This window comes from Schistocerca nitens, chromosome 8, assembly GCF_023898315.1.
Source record: "Schistocerca nitens isolate TAMUIC-IGC-003100 chromosome 8, iqSchNite1.1, whole genome shotgun sequence".
In the NCBI taxonomy this organism is placed as follows: Eukaryota; Metazoa; Arthropoda; class Insecta; order Orthoptera; family Acrididae; genus Schistocerca; species Schistocerca nitens.
Window position 1 is genome coordinate 131,921,805 of NC_064621.1, and position 24,218 is coordinate 131,946,022.

Genomic DNA, 24,218 nt, shown 5'->3' on the forward strand with positions numbered 1-24,218 from the left:
GATGGACTGCCCGCGGACGTCGGGTTCGTCGATACTCGTACATTCGGAGACAGCTTCCCCGAGCAGCGCCGGTGAAAGCACGACTATCTCCAACACTAACCTTTCCTATCCTCTTTTTATTCTCTTCTTAAAATTTTTATAATTATCAGTTTCAAAACCCGATGTAATGTCAAGAAGTAATCAAAGCCGTTTTCGATATGAAAAAAGCCAACACCTCTCCAAGGATTCCCACAACGACGTGGTGGTGCATGGGAAACGGGACCCGCGGCCTCAGCTGCGTAGTCTACTTTCGCTGCTCGATGGGTGCCTTGAGTGCCGGCTAAGTGGACTAATTGGAGCACAACGTTCCGCACTAAATTTATCAGACTCCGGGCGCTACTTGCCTGAACATAGCCTAAAAAAATGATAGACGTTCAGACTAAGAATTGAACCCAACTCGTATCAAATTCGTGTCCAGCTCATTTTCAGTTTGTCGCCTATCTCGACGTTTCCTTATCTAGTAAGGCATAAGGAAACAAGTAGGCTGGTGTTAGAAGAAGCAAAATATGTATTAAGTATGGGGTAACTAAGGGTTGAAAGATGTAACAAATAATACTGAGGTCTTAACCTAGGAGGATACTCGTACTTGGTAACAAATTCAGGAAATATTTAGACCATTGTAATGGTCCTGAATTGTGTTCACAAACATTTCGTTGTCCTCCGGCACCCTTTGCAATGTGGAACAGAAATTATTTGAGTGAATGGCTAAGACCTGTTTTAGCGGATTGCGGTAGCTTTGATACATACGAGTATGTTCCTAAGGATCACTGTTCATTGTTTTATACAGGGTGGCCATAACAAATGAGGCACACGAAATATATTCCCCGAAAAAAAAGCATCCGAAAAGGGACGACTAACCGAAACTGACCTTTATAGGTTGAGAGGGTATGTGACGTTGTTGCTCTGATTATAACATCGAGTGAAACTTACAAGAAACAAAGTAGTACTTGTCCACTTATCAAGCTCACGTTGTAACTCATCTCGCCTGCATGCATACCTGATTTAAGTGGGAAGGGTAACAGAAAACTACCTTAGCTTCTCGTCAGGCAATCTGGTCCACAACTGTTGCAACTAGTTCTTGATATCATGGATACTGACACTGTGAAATAGTTGCCGTCCGAGCTGATCTCACACGTGTTTTATCGGGGCAGATCTGGGTAACTTGCTGTCTTGAGTGTACCTCAGCATCACAAAGACAGTTCTTAGACACTTGTGCCATGTGTGAGCGAGCTTTGTCATATTGACAAATGTCAACGCGATACTATCCCCACACCACAACTCCAGGAGTAGCAGCGCTGTGCCTCTCCAAAGCACTGGAAGAATGGGACCTCTCTCCAGGCCGCCGTCATACCCGCCAACGATGATCATCCAAGGTTGAGCAGAACTCCCAACACAGTGAGACGCCATCAGTTCCGGCACGGTCTTCCGTAATTTGTTCTTCCTTCTTGGTTGCTGCCCAGGCTGGAGTGCATTACCCGTCTTTCCCTGTAGCTTGTACTTATATTCATGAGGAATTCAAACATTTTGTACCACTTCCCTTTGTAAAATGCTTTTCGTAGCTCAACCAGTCCTGTGAGATGTCTTGAGTTTTCCGAAATGTTATTTCTGTTATCATTTGTAACTGCATCTTTGATCCTTTATCTTTCGTGAAGCAAAACTGAAATTCATCTTGAAACGTCCCGTTTTTGAACAATTTATACAGAACTGAGCTTAAACTGACACACAGTATTTTTTAGCGCAACGCAATCTGACTTTCAAAAAAAAATCCCTACAAAAAATGGCCCTGACTAACATTAAACTATACCTTTCACAAATCACTTACCTCACAAAAATCTTCGCTACTCAAGCTACTGCAATACAGCGAGCGCCACTACTGCCAGCTAAATAAAAGATTCAAAGTACTGAAGGCACTAACTACTGATAGGCATAGTTAGCAAATGAAAGATTTTGATAGAGAACAACCAATGTATTTACCTGAATAGTCATAATATATATAGCAGTTCATGACAAATTTCAAAACTCCGCCATCTCTCTCTCCACATCCACCACTGCTGGCGGCTCACCTCCAACTGCGCAACGCTACGCGCTGTTCACAGCCAGCTGCCTAACACTACAATGGCGAGTATTACAACAATGCAAAGCAGCCACAGACTGCACACAGCACAGCCAGTGATTTTGATACAGAGGTGGCGTTACCAATAAAAAAAAAAAACCTAAACAGCCTACTTACAATCTAATAGATCTAAAAGTTTTGTTCTGTTTATGGTTGAGAAGCAAAGAAACAGTGCTTTTTTTCAGCCGGTATTTCTTTATTATTAAGTGGGTTTGGCCGGTTAGAGTTTAGACCCATCATCAGGTAGCAACCGGCTAGTTTACATAACCTCGAAAACTCCTCTACTCCGCTTTACGTATCGTAATTACCTCCGAGGATTGAGAGGACGAATGCGCGAAAACAAGACATATAGAAAACATGCCGCACATCAAATGTATACGACACTTTTCCAAGTTTCAATATGTAATACGCCCCGTGGTAAAGTTGCAGAGCGCGCGACAAGGGACCGGTGTGCCAGAACATATGACAAATCAGCTGCTCCAAATGGTCGCAACGATTTAGATTGCGCCTGCAGGCATGCAACTCAACGAACAGATTTCCAAAGCGGGCCGCTATCCTTGCGCTTTTCTGGGCGGAATTTCACCCACGTGCTCTTCCGCCTTGACTGACGTCTGCGTCACAGACGGTGCTCATACTGATTTAAAAACTTGGTGAGATATTCTGTCCACTGATACATCTGATTTGTCTGTGTCTCTTGTAATTTCCACGCAGTTCTGAAATCCCGGGGTACTTTTCAACAACTCTGTATTAATCAAGTAAGGAAATCGAATGCCTGAGCTGGCAAGCTGATTTTTTGAAAGTTCCGTCTTTGTCTGCCACTGCATCACATATTTCAATAATCCCCACTTTTTCTTGACACCCATCCTCTGTAGACCGTATACTACCTCCAGTGAGGCGGGTTTATATCCAAGTTTGGGTTTATCGTCATTTTTGAGTATCGATTTATGAAAACACCAGCACACGTGCTTCTTCAACGTGGACTGTATCTCTCTCCCCCCTCTTCTCCCCCTCGTCTCTCTCTCTCTCTCTCTCTCTCTCTCTCTCTCTCTCTCTCTCTTCCTCCTCTTCTTTCCTTCCCTGTTTCCCCTTGCCGTATTTCAGATACTACGCTGTCTTTACAGGCCACCTTGTCGCCAGGGCGATGGATATTTACCTTCCAAAATTTCACTTGAAAAAAAAAAAAAACGTGAGTTACACAGGGGGAAGACATTCGTGGAAATATGATACATACAGAGTGGTCCATCTGAAGTATCGGATGAGATTATCTTGAAAATGGTTGAAAATGAATGAAAGAATTGGTGCACATTTTATATCGATTTGATGCAACTTTCTCGGATCATTTTAAATAAATCGGAGTTCTTCCCCAATTCTAGTTTTTCTCGATTTCAGCGCCATCTGTCAATGGTTTAAAAAAATGTTTCAGACGAAAATTGATTACTGTCTTATGGAGAATCCGAATCTGCAATAACAAATGGGTGTTTCCATTTAAGATTTAAAAGTTGTCCCCATACCCATTCAAGCGGGCGGGGGCTGGGGGCCACGTGTAGTGTCATTTGATGTCCCCGTTTGAGCTTACGAACTTGTCTTACCCACTATTTTTACCCGATTTATAGTTTTCGATATAATCTCATCCGAAACTTCAGATGGACCACCGGGTAGAAGGAAACAGATTTGTTTCAGTTGTTCTGCTAAGGAACCACAAGAAAAACTAAAGTGCAAAATCTTTATATTTTGTATTTTAAACAACATAATCCGTCCTTTAATATAGGGTGAATTTGAACTTTACCGGAAAAGGTTAGGAAGTTCTCAGGGAAAATTTTCTGAGTTTTTTTATTGCACAAGGGACACATCTTCACCGGTGGATCATTACAAAATAATTGTATTTCATTTGATTTCTTACCTCCATTTGTCTTTTTCCCGTATTTGATTGAAAAATGTTTGTGGTACTCAGCAAATGGTACTGCAGATGCTGACCGTGTATGCTGTATCTCTTATTTGTTTCATTCACACACGATACCTGGTGCCGACGACAGTAACGCCCCCTTCCTCTCAGCGCTCTGGTTTGCTTTCGGTACTGCTCGGTTCTGCCCTGGGTTTGTGTTTCCGGCAGTATTAGTTACACGTTTACATAGATGCACAACGGGCTGGATTCGCTAACTGATGAAGAACTGGGCAATATGCATATCATGTATCGGTTCAGTGAAGGCAGTGGAAGAACGTGACAACGACACTGTGAAGAGCTATTCCTGCAGCGACATCACAGAGTATGTATTTCATCTGAGGGCTTTTGCAGAGTCCGTGTTTTGTGGTGTACTTTTTGGTGAGTGCATTTCACAGGATCTTTCGCTGTTATGAAGGTGTTTCCACCGAAGCGAAGGTAAGTGGGGTTACTGCGTAGATCATAACTACACTGTTGCTCAGTAACGATGCACCGGAGACCACGTGAACGTCATACCAAAATACTCAGAAAGAATCGCTGAACAAGTTCCGAAAATTTTCCGGTGGATTTAGACTTCACCCTGTACAACAAAATCAGTGGATACTTTCTCAGCCCGTATCACGCATCGAAGCTGACTGCGTTAGATTTCTTTCATTTATCTGCATTAACATTTCACACTTCAAACACCATCATCTATTCTTGACCCCATGCCTCTAAAATGCAGGTACTGATGTATCCAGTCTCCTATTGTGGCGTAATTGAAGCCTATAGTTTGTATGATACATCGAGCGAAGTTGTTCAGTTGTAAAGGCACTGGAACTATATTTAGATTTAAGATTTTTCTAAATCAGTGAAAGGAAATATCACCACTTGCCGTTCGTAATGTGAATAGTTTTAGCTCTTCTTTTTCTCCATATTCGAAATTGTACTCCATTACTCCATTTTCAATGCTCGCACTGTCGTCAGGAAGTTAGATTATAATCTCCCTATATTACACACGAACTCACTGAAGAGGACTGTGATAAAGTAAGTGGAAATGCGACTTACAGAAAACGATTGCATTTTAGACAGTATAGTATCTGCAGGTACATCTGCATAAATAATCCGTAATCCACCATTCGGTGCATGGCGGAGGGTACCTTATATCACTGCCAGTCCTCCCTGCCTATTCTACTCACAAGTGGAGCGAGGGAAAATCGATTGTGTGTATGCATCCATTCCAGACCTAATTTCTCTTCTCTTGTCTTCACGGTCCTTACGTGAAATGTACGTTGGCGACAGTGTAATCTTTCTAATGTCAGCCGCAACTGCAGATTTATTTTCTCAGTAATGATTCAAGGAAAGAACGTCGTCTTCCCTCCTGGGATTCCTATTTGAGTTCACGGAGCATTTCCATAATACTCATGTGCAGTTCGAAACTATCGCTAACTTATGTAGAAGACGCCTCTGAATTGGCTCGATGTCTTCCTATAATCAGACCAAGTGGGGATCCAAAATATCCGAAAGGTACTCAGAAATGGGCTGCACTAGACAAGGTACACTAGAATTCTCCAAATAATCCGAAATCGACTATTCGTCTTCGCTATAACCAACATTACGTGCTTATTCCACTTGATATCGCTTTGCAGCATAACGCCTAGATCGTATGACGTGACCGTGTCAAGCGGAACACAACTAATAGTACTGTTTACGAATATTACAGGGTTGTTTTTCCAACTCATCTGCATTAACTTACACTCTTCTACGAAACTTCCTGGCAGATTAAAACTGTGTGCCGGACCGAGACTCGAAATCGGGACTTTTGCCTTTCGCGGGCAAGTGCTCTATATCCTTTCTTCCAGGAGTGCCAGTTCTGCAAGGTTTGCAGGAGAACTTCTGTGAAGTTTGGAAAGTAGGAGACGAGGTACTGTCGGAAGTACAGCTGTGAATCGTGCTTGGTTAGCTCGGTCGGTAGAGCACTTGCCCGCGAAAGGCTAAGGTCCCGAGTTCGAGTCTCGGTCCGCCACACAGTTTTAATCTGCCAGGTAGTTTTTCATGTCAGCGCACACTCCTCTGCAGAGTGAAAATCTCATTCTGAATACATTCTTCTACGTTTAGTGGAATCTGCCATACATACACCAGATAGATATCGTTTCAAATAAGGGGACTGCCTCGACTCATCATCGACTATTTCGTTAAGATTTATGGTATATGCAAAACCGACCAGAAACGTGACGGGAGTGGGTGCTTCAGATGACCAAACGTTAAGAAAGATTAGCATTTGTGGCGAGAGTCAGACAAGGCATGAGACACACACACTATGTGGTCAAAAGTCTCCGGAGACCCCCCCAAAACATACGTTTTTCATATTACGTGCATTGTGCTGCCACTTACTGTTAAGTACTCCATATAAGCGACCTCAGTAGTCATTAGACATCGTTGGAGAGCGTACGGGGGCGCTCCGCGGAACTCGCGGCTTCGAACGTGGTCAGGTGATTGGATGTGTGTTACACGTCTGTACGCGAGATTTCCACACTTCTAAACATCCCTAGGTCCACTGTTTCCGATGTGACAGTGAACTGGAAACGTGAAGCGTACAGGCCGACCTCGTCTGTTGACTGACAGAGACCGCCGATGTTGAAGAGGGTCGTAATGTGTTATAGGCAGACATCCATCCAGACCATCACAGAGCAACTCCAAACTGCATCAGGATTCACTGCAAGTGCTATGACAGTTAGGCGGGAGATGCGAAAACTTGGATTTCACGGTCCAGCGGCCGCTGATAAGCCACACACCACGCCAGTAAATGCCAAACGACGCCTCGCTTGGTGTAAGGAGCGTAAACATTGGAAGATTGAACAGTGGAAAAACGTTGAGTGCAGTGACGAATCATAGTACACAATGTGGCCAACCGATGGCAGGCTGTGGGTATGGCGAATGCCTGGTGTGCGTCATCTGCCAGCGTGTGTAGTGCGAACAGTGTCGGAGGCGGTGGTGTTGTGGTGTGGTCGTGATTTTCATGGAGGGGGTTTGCACTCCTAGTTGTTTAGCATGACACTATCACAGCACATGTCTACATTGATGTTTTAAGTACCTTCTTGCTTCCCATTGTTGAAGAGCAATTCAGGATGGCGACTGCGTCTTTCAACCCAATCGAGCACCTGTTAATAATGCACGAGCTGTATCGGAGTGGTTACATGAGTATAACATCCCTGCAATGGACTGACTTGCGCAGAGTCCTGACCTGAATAATTTAGAATACTTCCAGGATGTTCCATTCCCCAAGAAAGCTTTCTGTATCTGATTGAACATTTTGTCTGCGAGAGTGGTAACTGTAATCGAGGCTAAGGGTGGGCCAACACCATACTGAATTCCGGCGTTACCGATAGAGGAGTCAACGAACTTGTATTTTCAGCTAGGTGTTCGGATTCTTTTGATAACGTAGTGTATGTTAAGTTAGTTTCCAGGCTGTGCGTGGCACCGCAAAAAGAGGTCAGAACGATAATTCGAGGATAATGGGGTCGAGTAGCTCAGAGGAGGCGTTTTTTTATATCAAAAAATTACATTACTTGCACCGCAAATCTAAATAGTGCGTAGTTATTAATATTTTCATTAACTGACTGAAAAGGAAAACTAACGGGTAATTCGGGATTGCAAATAAAATTCCAAGATAGGACTGCAATTAAAGTGTACAGGACTTCGTATTCCTTTAGTTTGATTTTGACCTTCGAGTACTTTCCGGCAACTGCACGTGAACACAAACAGATACAGGTAAAATCAGCCCGTTGGCCATGTGATTATGGAGTTCATTCGCTTGTTAGCTCTCCACTCAATTTCATGCCTTTTATGAAAATATTAATAAATGCAAAATGTTCGGCATTGTTTATTTTCAGTGCATGTAAAAAACTGAAAATCAAATTCCGCAGAGGGACTCTACCCCACGACCTTCGGATTAGAGTTCTACCCTCTTCCTGCTGTAGCAACCGCTGCCTGGAAACTACGGTAAATAGCTTATGCCTCACCCGACCCGTTATTTTTTTCAAAACACTTGGCCATCAGAAGCTTCCACTTCTGACTAAACGACAACACGCTACGGTCGCACACTGCTACTCACAATTTCCAGAGAGAGAGAGAGACAGAGAGAGATAGAGAGATAGAGAGAGGGAGAGAGAGAGAGAGAGAGAGAGAGAGAGAGAGAGAGCTGTTCTACCGCACATCCCTAGGGCAGAAGTGCCATCCCGACGAAATTCTTGTCTCTGATGAATACTCACGCTGTCCAGGACAACTTCGTGAGCCGCCGGCCTCTGTGGCCGAGCGGTTCTAGGCGCTTCAGTCCAGAACCACGCGGCTGCTTCTGTCGTATGTTCGAATCCTGCCTCGGGCATGGATGTGTGTGATGTCCTTAGGTTAGTTAGGTTTAAGTAGTTCTAAGTATAGGGGACTGATGACAGATGTTAAGTCCTATAGTGCTTATAGCCATTTGAACGATTATTACGAAGGTAGTCTGAAAAATTTCCTACCTCAAAATGAACAGTTGGGAAATTTCTTTGCGCTTGCTTAATATGACAGCCACCAAAATGTCAACCATTTTGGATGCGTAGTTGTTTGATAGTCGTCTTAATGAGTCGATGCAAGTGTTTTTGTGAAAATTGAAAATCGAGTATCGAGCTGTCATTAGATTTTTCTTTTTGAAAGGCAATACTCTTGCGCAAATTAAACAAGAGTTTGCTGCTGTGTACGTTGCCTCTGCCCTATTACTTACCTCCGTCGAATTTTGGGCGACTGAATTTAAACCTTGCTGTACCCGCTTGGGTGGCGATGAACGTTCGGGTCGGCAAAAGAACTGCAATCAGTGGCGATAACATTACTCAAGTCCACCAGATGGTGGTAGGGAAGAAGAAAAAGCTATTACAGCATAATACTAAGCGAGACTGCTTGACAAACTAGAAGCGGCAAATGAGAAAGAAAGGTCACATTTGCAGACGAAAAACATTATCTTTCGCCAAGGCAAAATTCTCGCCTTACACCTCACGCAGTTGAAATGGCGAAAATTCACGAATTGCTGTTTCAGCTGCTCGACCACCCTCCGTATTCACCATATCTGGAGCCAGGCGCCTTTTTTAGTCTCTCGGCTAAAACTTGAGGTCGGAAGGCAGAAATTTTCGGCGAATGAACCGGTCATCACTTTCGCTGACAACGATTTTTCAGAGAAAGGCATGAAGTTTTATTTGAGTGGGTTAAAGACGTGGCAGCATCGCTGAAAGAAGTGAGTAGACTTGCAAGGAATTTACGTTGAAAAATAAAAATAAATTTCGAGGAAAAATGGCTTATTCCTTTATATGGTAGGAGGCTTTTCAGACTATCCTACAACTTTAATGAGATTTTCACTCTGCAGCCGCGTGTGCGCTGATATGAAACTTCCTGGCAGATTGAAACTGTGTGCTGGACCGAGACTCGAAGTCGGGACCTTTGCCTTTCGCGGGGAAGTGCTCTACCATCTGAGCTACCCAAGCTCGACTTACGCCCCGTCCTCACAGCTTTGCTTCTGCCACTACCTCGTCTCCTACCTTCCAAACTTTACAGAAGCTCTGCTGCGAATCTTGCAGAACTAGCACTCCTGTAAGAAAGGATATTGCGGAGACATGGCTTAGACACAGCCTGGGGGATGTTTCCAGAATGAGATTTTCACTCTGCAGCGGAATGTGCGCTATCTACCTGGCAGATTAAAACTGTGTGCCGGACCGAGACTCGAACTCGAGACCTTTGCCTTTCGCGGGCAAGTGATCTACCATCTGAGCTACCCAAGCACGACTCACGCCCCGTCCTCACAGCTTTACTTCTGCCACTACCTCGTCTCCTACCTTCCAAACTTTACAGAAGCTCTGCTGCGAATCTTGCAGAACTAGCACTCCTGTAAGAAAGGATATTGCGGAGACATGGCTTAGACACAGCCTGGGTGATGTTTCCAGAATGAAATTTTCACTCTGCAGTGGAGTGTGCGCCGATATGAAACTTCCTGGCAGATAGAAACTGTGTGCCGGACCGAGACTCGATCTCGGGACCTTTGCCCTTCGCGGGCAAGTGCTCTACTAACTGAGCTACCCAAGCACGACTCACGCCCCGTCCTCACAGCTTTACTTCTGCCAGTACCTCGTCTCCTACCTTCCAGACTTTACAGAACTGGTTCCGAGTTCGAGTCTCGGTCCGGCACACAGTTTTAATCTGCGAGGAAGTTTTATCCTACAACTAGTTGTAGAGTCTGAGAAACCTGACACCCACAGGGAATTATAAGGCGACAGGCTCCTTCGAGCTGAAGTGACGTGAAGGTACTGTGTGTGCCGCAGGCCCGAGAAGTACATCGAGACGTCGGAGCACGGCCTGGTGATCATCGCGGTGACGGAGGCGGACGCGGGCCGCTACGACTGCTGGCTGGGCGGGGCGCTGCTCTGCTCCTACAACGTCACCGTCGACACCCACCGCTGCTCGCCGCCCGGCAAGTCGCACGACTACCAGAAGATCTACTCCGACTGGTGCCACGAGTTCGAGAAGTACAAGACCGCCATGAAGTCCTGGGAGCGCAAGCAGGCGGTACGTTGTCAAGCTCAGCTCCACCAGTCGCTGTTCTTGTGGCCTCCACCACCAAGACTTCTTTGATTACGTTCTCTGTGCTCGTCCACTCTGTACACGACTCATCATATCTGATGAGTCACCCTCTCTATTTTTGTGCAGCCTTGACCTATCTTTACAGTACTTACCTGCGACTTACCCCCAGTACCAGATTAACTGTAACTTTACACCTCATGAAGTGTCCTGTGCGGCCCGCCTCTCGTGGTCGTGCGGTAGCGTTCTCGCTTCCCACGCCCGGGTTCCCGGGTTCGATTCCCGGCGGGGTCAGGGATTTTCTCTGCCTCGTAATGGCTGGGTGTTGTGTGATGTCCTTAGGTTAGTTAGGTTTAAGTAGTTCTAAGTTCTAGGGGACTGATGCCATAGCTGTTAAGTCCCATAGTGCTCAGAGCCATTTCAACCATTTTTTTGTCCTGTGCGACGGGGCGGTAAATAAGTGCGGTTGCAGAGTTCACACGAATGTGCATATACAAAATGTTCGTTAAAAAAAATGTTATTGCAAATTTGGCTCTCACATAAGTCTGAGGGGATGGTTTCCACACTTGGTGCCTTAGGACACTGTTCCACACCTGTGCATTAGCTATAGTTTCTGAATCAATATTCATGAGTACAGTTTATGCTAGGGAAAGAAAATTAGGCGATTATTATAGCAAAGTCAGTTTTTCGCGACACAGTTCAATCACTATTTATTGGCGTTCACACAATGTAATTAGCACCGGTGAGACGGTTTAGAGTTTTACTTTAATAATAATTTGACTCCGAGCCCCAATAGCAGTAATTTAGGCCGCTATAAACGAAAATCACTATATCAATTCGAACAGAACCGCAAGTCCCACTGTCCTCTTTGTTCTAACAGTTTTGGCGTGAAATCACAAACCGCCACATGTTCACTTACGACGATGTATACCTCGTAAATCGTACTCACACAAATAATCGTAGCCCTTCTAGTTCACCAAATATATGCTTGCTCACTTGCACTATTAAACAATACTCTTCGTCGAAATAAATCGGTGCGGAAAGGAATTCTCAAACGACCACATGGGCCACCCTCAAGTGGGGCTTGCTCGCCACCCACCCTACAAAACGACTGACCAACGACTGACCCCTGGTCAAGATGGCCGCTCGCTTATATAGGCTCGGATGTGCAACCCCTTGGTTATTGAAGTACCACTCTCACTAGTCTAGGTTACAAATTTTGATACATACATCCTTCAACAGAAATAAGTACACCATCAGAACCGCGCTAAAAAGTACAGCTCTTTTACTATGTTACATTAATTTCTAGTATTATTCTATCGCCCGTAAATCAAGTTTTAGTTTCTGCAAAATTTCGCCACTTAGCGCAAATTTGTTTGTTGACATCTGTGCTGCAAAGTTTTAACATAGCATGCATATAGCACCGTTTTTACACGTAATCTATAGCGATCTACACATTGCGCTGCTCAAAATCTTCACATCTATAATAATTAATTAATTATGGGCGATAAATGTTAATAATAATCTGCAAACAATCAAAACTATTGCAAGTTAAGTGTCTAGTATAACTTAACTAGTTTAAAATACGTGTGATGCCACCCAAAATATTACATAGTGCCGTTCTTTTATGTCTTGAATTTTCTATTGAATTTTATAAACAATTTTCCCTCAAACTTTGTTTATTGCTCTTTACGGGCTTCATTATTTATGATTCTTAGCATATGACTACAGCACTCGATCCAATATGACAAACGTTTTTAATGAGTGCTCGCTCATCCCTGTAACTTGTTATTTACTATTTTCATTAATCTTTCAGTACTCGCGATATTAACCGATTTTGAGGTTACTATAACTTTTGCGTCTCGTGACTTGAAATAAAGATCGATCGTTCAGAAGGTGCATATTGCTGACCACAATCCACTGCCGCATCGCTCTACACCGTAAGTTACATAGTTTTCGCGTAAAGCGCGAAAAACCAAACAATGCCCCAAGCTGTAGGACACGTGGCGACGGAGGCGTCCCTCCGACCGTTGCAAATCTCGCGCGGGCGCGCGACGCGCTTCCACGAATCACGCTCCATGTAGCGCGCTCGCTCTGCACAAAAGGAGGAGGAAATTAGTGTTTAACGTCCCGTCGACAAAGAGGTCATTAGAGACGGAGCGCAAGCTTGGGTGAGGGAAGGATGGGGAAGGAAATCGGCCGTGCCCTTTCAAAGGAACCATCCCGGCATTTGCCTGAAGCGATTTAGGGAAATCACGGAAAACCTAAATCAGGATGGCCGGAGACGGGATTGAACCGTCGTCCTCCCGAATGCGAGTCCAGTGTGCTAACCACTGCGCCACCTCGTTCGGTGCTCTGCACAAAGCAATCCTCGCATACTAGAAATATTGATCTAGTAACGGGGGATTGTACCGTCACAAGCGTCATTGTCAAATTTCATATAGGAAGGTGAAGGTCAAATGCAATTATTCTACTTCCCAAGTGTCCTAAATTCAACCTTTCTTCCAACAAAAATACCGATTCAGAATTTGTGACACCGTACTACGTCAAAACACTGGCTCCAATAATATATCAAAACCGTGAGTGCCTGTAATTGCAATCAAAGTGAAGTGCTTAACACACGATTGCTGTGCTGTGCGTCGAATAATGAGATCTGTGATTATTATACATATTCGTAAGCAAATCGCGTGGCGACTGAAGTGAACGCATAGCACCTTAATGATGATGAATTTAAAGAAAAGTTTCACCTTTTTTTTAGAGCGAAACGTCGAAATGAATTCCCTTGAAGAAGGGAACCGTGGTGGTCGTCTCTCAGACTGCCAGTACCGACAGCCAAAAATTCTCACATGTTTATTGCCAGAAGACACCACATGACTAGTTGAGACGGAGCATAATTTCATTAACACAAAGACAATGCTGCACAAAGGTTTGGTGGATAGTTGGAACAGCTAAAGGCTGAGGTTAGGGGAAAAGTCGAACAGTAGCCCTGAAATCTGTGTGCTTAACGATAAAACTCCAATAAGTACTGCACTTAATAAGTGCACTACTGGCCATTAAAACTGCTACACCACGAAGATGACGTGCTACAGACGCGAAATTTATCCGACACGATGAAGATGCTGTGATACGCAAATGATTAGCGTTTCAGAGCATTCACACGAAGTTGGCGCCGGTGGCGACACCTACAACGTGCTGACATGAGGAAAGTATCCAAACGATTTCTCATACACAAACAGCAGTTGACCGGCGTTGTCTGGTGAAACGTTGTTGTGATACCTCTTGTAAGGCCTATAGCGATTGCGGTTTATCGAATCGCGAGATTGCTGCACGCAATGGTCGAGATCCAATGACAGTTAGCAGAATATGGAATCGGTGGGTTCAGGAGTGTAATACGGAACGCCGTGCTGCATCCCAACGGCCTCGTATCACTAGCAGTCGAGATGACAGGCATTTTATCCGCATGGCTGTAGCGGATCGTGCAGCCACGTCTCGATCCCTGAGTAACCAAATGGGGACGTTTGCAAGACAACAACCATCTGCACGAACAGTTCGACAACGTTTGCAGCAGCATGGCCTATGAGCTCGGAGACCATGGCTGCGGTTACCCTTGACGCTGCATCACAGACAGGAGCGCCTGCGATGGTGTACTCAACGACGAACCTGGGTGCACGAATGGCAAAACGTCATATTTTCGGATGAATCCCGGTTCTGTTTACAGCATCATGATGGTCCCTTCCGTGTTTGGCGACGTCACGGTGAACGCACATTGGAAGCGTGTATTCGTCATCACCATACTGGCGTATCACCCGGCGCGATTGTATGGGGTGCGATTGGTGAAACGTTTCGGTAACCTCTTGTTCGCATTGACGATACTTTGAACAGTGGACGTTACATTTCAGATGAGTTACGACCCGTGGCTCTAGCCTTCATTCTAGCCCTGTGAAATCCTATATTTCAGCATGATAATGCACGACCGCATGTTGCAGGTCCTGTACGGGCCTTTCCGGATACAGAAAATGTTCGACTGCTGCCCTGGCCAGCACATTCTCCAGATCTCTAACCAATTGAAAACGTCTGTTCAATGCTGGCCGAGCAACTTGCTCGTCACCATACGCAAGTCACTACTCTGGATGAACTGTGGTATCGTGTTGAAGCTGCATGGACAGATGTACTTGTACACGCCATCCAAGGTCTGTTTGACTAAATGCCTAGGCGTATCAAGGTCGTTATTACGGTCAGAGGTGGTTGTTCCGGGTACTGATTTCTCAGGATCTATGCACCCTAATTGCTCGAAAATGTAATCACATGCCAGTTCCAATATAATATATTTGTCCAATGAATACCCGTTTATCTTCTGCATTTCTGCTTGGTGTAGCAATTTTAATGGCCAGTAGTGTATTATAGGCACCATGGCTCCCTTCGGCACTACCCAAATCTCATATTGATCGATTACTGAATGCCTAACACGTATAAAATCAAAGCACGGTGTAATAGTCTTGGAGCAGGTTGTAAGCAATACACTTCTTTACGTTTTGAGTTACCGTCGCAGACGTGATGAATTTTACTACAAACAGAGACACATTTCGACTTTTATAGTGTCATGGTTACATAATTTCCACATCACTAAAAATATCATGCAGTTACAATTCAGATATTTACAGAAGCTCAAAATATTCACCTCCATGGGGCTTGTGTTACGTTCCACAATAAACAGCGAACCCCTTGACTCAAAGCACGATTTTCTTTTATTTCCAAAACTCGAAGACGACGTTCGAGGACTTCACTTTGGTAGTTATGAAACCGTGCAAACAGAGGCTAAGTTGTGGCAAAACATTCTAAAGTGACGGTAATAACAAACTGGTATCTGGTTGTGAGAAATATGTTCGCGCTAGGGTAACTACGGTCAGAGATAATTATGTAGACAGGAAGATAAAGGATGTAGAATGTCAATAAACGTTGTTTTATTTAATAAGCTTGAAGAGTTTACACATAAAAATTAGGGGACATTACTTTTCAGCTCACTCTCGTGTTTTCTCCCTGATTCATCAAATTTTGGTATTTCTGATTCTTTCAGGTCTTTTTTCACTGCAACGATCAATTTTATAGTTTCTGTTTTACCTTTACTGGTTGTTCTGAAGAATTTTTATTTATTTTGTTTTGTTTAAAATGATGTTGGTGTATAACACGACCATTGTGATCAGTGATAACTTACGACACTTGTGTGATTTGAATTACATGTGTTTTTAATCGCAAATTTCATCTTTTATCCACAGCAATGTATCACGGGGCAGAATGACAGTAATCAGAACCTGCACACAAATGAGATATATCCGAGGAGTCCGCTGGTGAGGTAACTCCCAGTGATAGAGGGCGGCGCAGTCTCCAGAGAGAGCTGATCTGATCTGATCGGCAATTTTACTCATCACCGCAATAATATAAAACGTGAAAAAGTGACAATTGTGGACTGTTTGCTGGAGGATGTGGGAGTGTTTCATAAGTGAACTCTATGTTTGTGTAGTTCTACATGTTCCACGAACGTGACGAGGGAAAGGACGACTTAAAATTGTTATTTTCATTACAACTCTGTGCTTAGGTATGAATCAAAGACAGCCTGCTCTGATGCTTCGGAGTAAATCTGTGATATTCGGTGTCAAGCTCTGACACTGTGATATAGCGAAGTTTTGTGAGACATTTAAGTGTGCCTGAAGAAAGAATGGACACAATTTTGTACTGCTTGTGTAGAAGGAACAAGCAAATGTCTTATTTTATTTCGAAAGGAAGGACCACTTCACATTAGAAATGTTCGACCCAGCAATAAGTGCTAAATAATGTAAAACCTCTTTCATCCTCTTCTCCTCCTAAAAATTTCATCATCCATAAGCAAATTCCATATATATTTCTATTCCACTTTTTCTATTTCCAGCTTTCGTCGCATTCTGCTGAATATCAGAATCATAGATAACCTATTTCATAGCAATAACATTTACTTTCTTATACTGAAAAGTTACTTCTTACAAATAATAAAAGTTGTTTCAAACTACCTTTCATTTCCCAGTGACAAGAAAATGAAAGAAACTGTACATATCTATGTATAAAAACTTTGTACATATGATAATAAAGTTAGTAACAACGTTCTGTAGTTTGACATTCGTCGATTGTGAAAAAAAAATTAATTGTGATACCGAAAACGTTAGTTCTGGGGTTGTTAACTACCTTTTATATTTATTTATTTTTGACATTAGGCTCCACAATCTCTAAAAGTTTGTTAGGAATTAAACCCGTGGTTTCAATAGGACTGCAAATTTATTGTCAAAGTTTAAAGTTTACTGACGCTTCATAGAAAAGTACACTGATGACGCAGATTTGGGATATTTATGTATAGCAAATTAAGCAGGTTTGATTAAGTTCTGTATGTTCTTTTTGTTCACACCTATTAATGTTATGTTTGTACGGTAACGAAACTATTTTGAAGAAACGAACCTTGTCGACAAAGTAACAGAAAACATTTTAAGATTCTTGGGTATGTGTTTTGATACAAGCGTTCATGGTATCTGGTGGGCCACACTTTTATCAAATTGCCCAGTATTTTGCGAGAACAGCTTTTCCTCTGATGTTGCCTGTATGTTTATCGAGATTCATTTTCTACTGCTGCAGAATGCCTTTGAATTACACCACTGTGTAGAAGTGTATTTCTGAAATTTTAATATAATTCTTGATAGTACATTATCATACGAGAATATCCCGTTAGTGAGAGTTACCATTACGTTGCAGTTTCTAAGGAAACTTTCGTAATGGTACCTCAGCTCCTGCACTTGTACTTTAGCGTACATTTTCTTTCCTGCAACCGATAGCCACTGCTGTCACAGTACTGATACACTGGAGCATTTTTAATTTGATTTACAGTGAAATACAAACTGATTTTCACATACTTTTTTGGAATATTTCATATTAAAATGTGACGTTTGATGCGTTTGCTGTTATCAGGACTAAGAGTCTCGTGGTAAGAGTTGTAAGTGTACTAACGATGTTACAGGCACTAAAGGAACTTCCTCAGTCTACTGTTTGACAAAAACCCACAGCCAAAAGTATGTCAACCGTTTCGTTTGCATGTTGTAATTTTTTCCAGAAAAATGCTATGAATTCTGAAATTCCATTCTAAATTTATATTTTACCTAATTTATCACAAGTCTCTTACGTTTCGCTTCATGAATATTTTAAGCTTGCAATATTAACTACATTTGGATTCTGTGATTTGAACTCCAGTAATATGTCCACTCCAAATTTGATTACTTATATCACAGATTCAATAATATGAACATCTGTTAATTCCTAAAAGTGGAGGTTTGTATTTCATTTATTCTAGAGAAGTAGAACACAAATGTGGGATTGAAGTGGAGAGCAATATTGTGAGATCAAACTGTAAAGAGATTCTAATTGCTGTGTCTGTCTCTGACACAAATACAGAACTAAAATATGTCCAAAATTTCGCTTCGGAAAATAAGGATTGCTTCACAAGAAATTACCCATAATCCTCTGATTTTATCGCTGAGTTTTTGAACAATTGTATTTGTAGTCACGATATTGAAAGCCAATACATAAGGCAGTAGTTTCGAATGAATCTGATTTTTAAATGTGTACATACATATATATTTTAATTACAACAGTATTATGGCTAATTCTTACTGTTTCTGGTCAGCCAAACACGGTACACTATTCTGAATGCTCTTGCTTGAGATACACATTCCATTAAATTAATTTTAATTTTCTTTTATTTGCTATGTTGGTTTACATCTAGTTGATATGACAAACAATGGTAAATGACACAAAGAAGGAATTTATACTACAATCGTATCTATTATTTCTATTTGTAAAATGGATCACTCTTAAAGTGACTATATACACACACACACACACACACACACACACACACACACACACAATATGTGTGTATATCCACTGATAAAATATAAAGTGTTCTTGGGATCTTGGGAACAAAAGTATCTGATGGAAAAAGGTGCCTTTAGTGATAGATAATGTGAATAGTTGTATTCACAGCCATTTGGTAAAAAACATTACTGATTACAAGTGAGTATAGTTACATTAAAATCTATATTTATCACAGTATCTGCCACCATCTTTCTGGACACACTTTATATTTTGACAGCACATTCTCTGCAGTGCAATAAGTCTCATAAACAGTACTGAATTTAACATGCAGGAAGAGTAATAAAAGAGTGAAAAGACTAAAATCTTAGTTAGAAATGATTACATCTCTGTGTGAAATAGTAGGTGTTTGAGTTTATATTACAGTTTCAGTCATCAGCCGACTTACATGCAAAATGCATCTAGTGCATGCATAGTGATTGTAACTGACTGTATCGTGACAACTGCAATGTGTTCGGTTCTTAGCCTAAAATTTACACAAAACTGTGATTGTGACTTCTGGTTCATATGGTGCCAGATACACTATGTACATTTTAACGTGTGAACTTCTGTGAATGAATCCTGTATACATGTAAAGTTGTGTATTTTGCTGCTTGGTGCAACTGGCTGGGGTAGCTGCCTGCTGTAGACTACATCTGTAAAATTTCTTTAAGTTTAAGTAGTTTGTTTCAAGTCATATGTCTCCAGAATAGCTTCCCATGATGAGTACTTGTTCGATTTTCAGTGGGACTTCAATATTATTTTGTATGATCCATTCAAGCCAAAGTGAACATGTGGGTAGTAGTTGTTGTTGTTGTGGTCTTCAGTCCTGAGACTGGTTTGATGCAGCTCTCCATGCTACTCTATCATGTGCAAGCTTCTTCATCTCCCAGTACCTATACTGCAACCTACATCCTTCTGAATCTGCTTAGTGTATTGATCTCTTAGTCTCCCTCTACGATTTTTACCCTCCACGCTGCCCTCCAATGCTAAATTTGTGATCCCTTGATGCCTCAAAACATGTCCTACCAACCTATCCTTTCTTCTAGTCAAGTTGTGCCACAAACTTCTCTTCTCCCCAATCGTATTCAATACCTCCTCATTAGTTACGTGATCTACCCACCTTATCTTCAGCATTCTTCTGTAGCACCACATTTCGAAAGCTTCTATTTTCTTCTTGTCCAAACTGGTTATCGTCCATGTTTCACTTCCATACATGGCTACACTCCATACAAATACTTTCAGAAACGACTTCCTGACACTTAAATCTATACTCGATGTTAACAAATTTCTCTTCTTCAGAAACGATTTCCTTGCCATTGCCAGTCTACATTTTATATCCTCTCTACTTCGACCATCATCAGTTATTTTACTCCCTAAATAGTAAAACTCCTTTACTACTTTAAGTGTCTCATTTCCTAATCTAATCCCTCAGCATCACCCGATTTAATTTGACTACATTCCATTATCCTCGTTTCGCTTTTGTTGATGTTCATCTTATATCCTCCTTTCAAGACACTGTCCATTCCGTTCAACTGCTCTTCCAAGTCTTTTGCTGTCTCTGACAGAATTACAATGTCATCGGCGAACCTCAAAGTTTTTACTTCTTCTCCATGAATTTTAATACCTACTCCGAATTTTTCTTTTGTTTCCTTTACTGCTTGCTCAATATACGGATTGAATAACATTGGGGAGAGGCTACAACCCTGTCTCACTCCTTTCCCAACCACTGCTTCCCTTTCATGCCCCTCGACTCTTATAACTGCCATCTGGTTTCTGTACAAATTGTAAATAGCCTTTCGCTCCCTGTATTTTACCCCTGCCACCTTCAGAATTTGGAAGAGAGTATTCCAGTTAACGTTGTCAAAAGCTTTGTCTAAGTCTACAAATACTAGAAACGTAGGTTTGCCTTTTCTTAATCTTTCTTCTAAGGTAAGTCGTAAGGTTAGTATTGCCTCACGTGCTCCAACATTTCTATGGAATCCAAACTGATCTTCCCCGAGGTCCGCTTCTACCAGTTTTTCCATTCGTCTGTAAAGAATTCGCGTTAGTATTTTGCAGCTGTGACTCATTAAACTGATAGTTCGGTAATTTTCACATCTGTCAACACCTGCTTTCTTTGGTATTGGAATTATTATATTCTTCTTGAAGTCTGTGGGTATTTCGCCTGTCTCATACATCTTGCTCACCAGATGGTAGGGTTTTGTCATGACTGGCTCTCCCAAGGCCATCAGTACTTCTAATGTAATGTTGTCTACTCCCGGGGCCTTGTTTCGACTCAGGTCTTTCAGTGCTCTGTCAAACTCTTCACGCAGTATCTTATCTCCCATTTCATCTTCATCCTCTTCCATTTCCATACTACTGTCCTCAAGTACATCGCCCTTGTATAAACCCTCTATATACTCCTTCCACCTTTCTGCCTTCCCTTCTTTGCTTAGAACTGGGTTTCCATCTGAGCTCTTGATATTCATACAAGTGGTTCTCTTCTCTCCAAAGGTCTCTTTAATTTTCCTGTAGGCAGTATCTATCTTACCCCTAGTGAGACAAGCCTCTACATCCTTACATTTGTCCTCTAGCCATCCCTGCTTAGCCATTTTGCACTTTCTGTCGATCTCATTTTTGAGACGTTTGTATTCCCTTTTGCCTGCTTCATTTACTGCATTTTTATATTTTCTCCTTTCATCAATTAAATTCAATATGTCTTCTGTTACCCAAGGATTTCTATTAGCCCTCGTCTTTTTACCTACTTGATCCTCTGCTGCCTTCACTACTTCATCCCTCAGAGCTACCCATTCTTCTTCTACTGTATTTCTTTCCCCCATTCCTGTCAATTCTTCCCTTATGCTCTCAAATGGTTCAAATGGCTCTGAGCACTATGGGACTCAACTGCTGTGGTCATAAGTCCCCTAGAACTTAGAACTACTTAAACCTAACTAACCTAAGGACAGCACACAACACCCAGCCATCACGAGGCAAAGAAAATCCCTGACCCCGCCGGGAATCGAACCCGGGAACCCGGGCGTGGGAAGCGAGAACGCTACCGCACGACCACGAGATGCGGGCCTTTATGCTCTCACCGAAACTCTCTACAACCTCTGGTTCTTTCAGTTTATCCAGGTCCCATCTCCTTAAATTCCCACCTTTTTGCAGTTTCTTCAGTTTCAATCTGCAGTTCATAACCAATAGATTGTGGTCAGAATCCACATCTGCCCCTGGAAATGTCTTACAATTTAAAACCTGGTTCCTAAATCTCTGTCTTACCATTATATAATCTATCTGATACCTATTAGTATCTCCAGGATTCTTCCAGGTATACAACCTTCTTTTATATCCATTCATAATATTTCATCTGTAAATGTAAATGGCGTAATATATTTGTCTCCCCCCTCCTACCTCCCCCCATTCTCTCTCTCTCTCTCTCTCTCTCTCTCTCTCTCTCTCTCTCTCTCTCTCTCTCTGTGTGTGTGTGTGTGTGTGTGTGTGTGTGTGTGTGTGTGTGTATTAGTGTTAAAAAGCAAGACAACTGTTTTGTAGATTTCATGTCGTAAATAATAATGTAATTTGTGAACATGTGCATCACTTGTATTGGTGATTTACGTTGTCCACATGAGACTACTATTTCTTTATAATTATTTCGAAGATTCATAGCATTAATCTATCGCATTTGTCATATGCCTACTTTGTTAAGGGATTTACTGTCAACTTGTATACGACCGTGTAGCCTTGTCCATTTTTATTGACACTGTGTGACCTAGAGGAACCTACTCCCATTTTCCTTTATGGCGTCTTCTTAGGGTAAAGCATTTGTTCACTCTGCAATGCCTGCGCCAGCTAGCTTTCTTAGTACTTTTCAGCAATCAGGTAAGGACGCCGTGACACACTTCCTGAGATGCAGCTTCGAGCAGTTGTTTGATCATTTTCAGTTACACCACAGCATATTGATTATTTGTTTATAAGGTGACAAAAATAACAAAAGGCAAGCAAACTTGCGCAGAACGAACCGAGCCAATAAGGCGAAGTTCATCACATGTTTAGTCTTTGCTTTGGCAGTGTGTGCACGTAATATTTTAATTAGTGCTAGTTCGAACTGCTTCACAAGGAATTCTTGTGCAGTTGAGAAGGTTTTACCATGTGACTAAATAATTTTCCTTGTCACATAACGTTTGCATGGTTTCATATTCGAAAAATTGCTATAGAAATTAGGTTGAATCTTTTTCAGATTTTCTTTTGAATTTCGATTAAAATTTACCAGACGTGTGGTAGGGTTCCAGAGTGAGTGTGGGTTTGAGACTGGCCTGACATTCGTTGCATGCCACCTACGAGCTACTTTGACCCGGTTCACCGATTATAAAGCTACAAACAAATATCACCTGCACTGTTTTGTTCAAGTAATAGGAAATGCAGTTACTTTAAACCATTTAACAAATAAAAAGTTTCCGAGCTTCTCTGATGATCTAAAGAACTGAACTAAAAGTAGATTATGGGCGTATTCTTTGATACTGTTGTGCCTAAATGTGCTAATTACATTGTCTGCGTGTAACTGGAATTTAGAAACATGCCTGTAAGTTCGTTATAGTCGCACGTGACGCTACAGCAGACTATGACTTCCCTTTCTGATCAGTGAAGTACGTATTTTATTCACGAGATGCTGTTGTCGGTGCTGATACTATTGTTTTCTGTTGTCATTTTTACGATCGTATTATGTTTGAGTTGTAGGCATTTTCAAGAAATAGTTTGAAATTTATCGTATCATACGGAATCAGTGAAAACATTAGGCTTTAAAAGCCTTAGGTATTACTTTTCGAGGACAGACCAAGTACAATCTTATTCAGACACAAAGAAAAAGACTTGTTTGGTACGGAGTAGTTTGGACACTGTGAAAGACTGAATTTCTCGAGACGCGTCTGGACGCTTTCCAGATTGACCCTCTATAGATTCGATGTCTTCAAAAAAGCAAATGTTTCACTCGGAACATCAATTAAAACTTGGAGTGGTCACCAACGGCGAAACAGGGATGTGGCAGTCGGGGCTGGTGCCTCAGTCACCCGTTCCGTGGGGGTATAGATTCTGTGACAAGAGAAAAGAATGAGGAAGGCCAAAGAAAACAGAAAGAAGGAGGGAGAAGTAAGAGGCTGAAGACGAACAGAAGAATAGAAGAAGAAGAAGAAGAAGAAGAAGAAGAAGGGATTTGGCTGAGCGCACTAAAAAGGGAAGTAGGCGGAGATGTAAAGAAGGAATAGTGAAGAGTTTCAGACTCGACTCTGTTGATCAACAATTTCATAAGACCTAACATCCCTAGTACTGCGAGTCTTGTCTTTTTTTGTCGGCTACTTGACAAAGCCAGTCAAATTATAGCAAATTAGCAAACGCACCAATGTGTGGAGAGTGTACTTTGCGTTTGTTGCTTTGCACGTGACGGCATTGCATTGATCGGCAGTAAAACAACGAAAAAATCGCGCTATTGTTGAGTCTGTGTTTCAAACTTGATCACACAGGAAAAAATTGGTTGGTTGGTTGGTTGACTTGGGGGTGGGGATGAAACAACAAGGTCATTGGTCCCATCGGTTTAGGGAAGGATGGGGAAGGAAGTCGGCCGTGCCCTTTCAAAGGAACCATGTCGGAATT

The 24,218-nt window shown here is 42.2% G+C and overlaps 1 protein-coding gene across 1 annotated transcript in view; it reads left to right on the forward strand.

The window, feature by feature from the left end:
* The window catches only part of LOC126198968 (semaphorin-2A-like), a 747,394-nt gene extending 730,653 nt beyond the window's left edge, over positions 1–16,741 (forward strand). The window contains exons 13-14 of the mRNA XM_049935625.1: positions 10,415–10,658; positions 15,944–16,741. Coding sequence (XP_049791582.1) covers positions 10,415–10,658; positions 15,944–16,024 — 325 coding nt within the window. The 3' untranslated portion in view covers positions 16,025–16,741. The remainder of the gene's footprint in view (positions 1–10,414; positions 10,659–15,943) is intronic.
* The last annotated feature ends 7,477 nt before the right edge of the window (positions 16,742–24,218 follow it).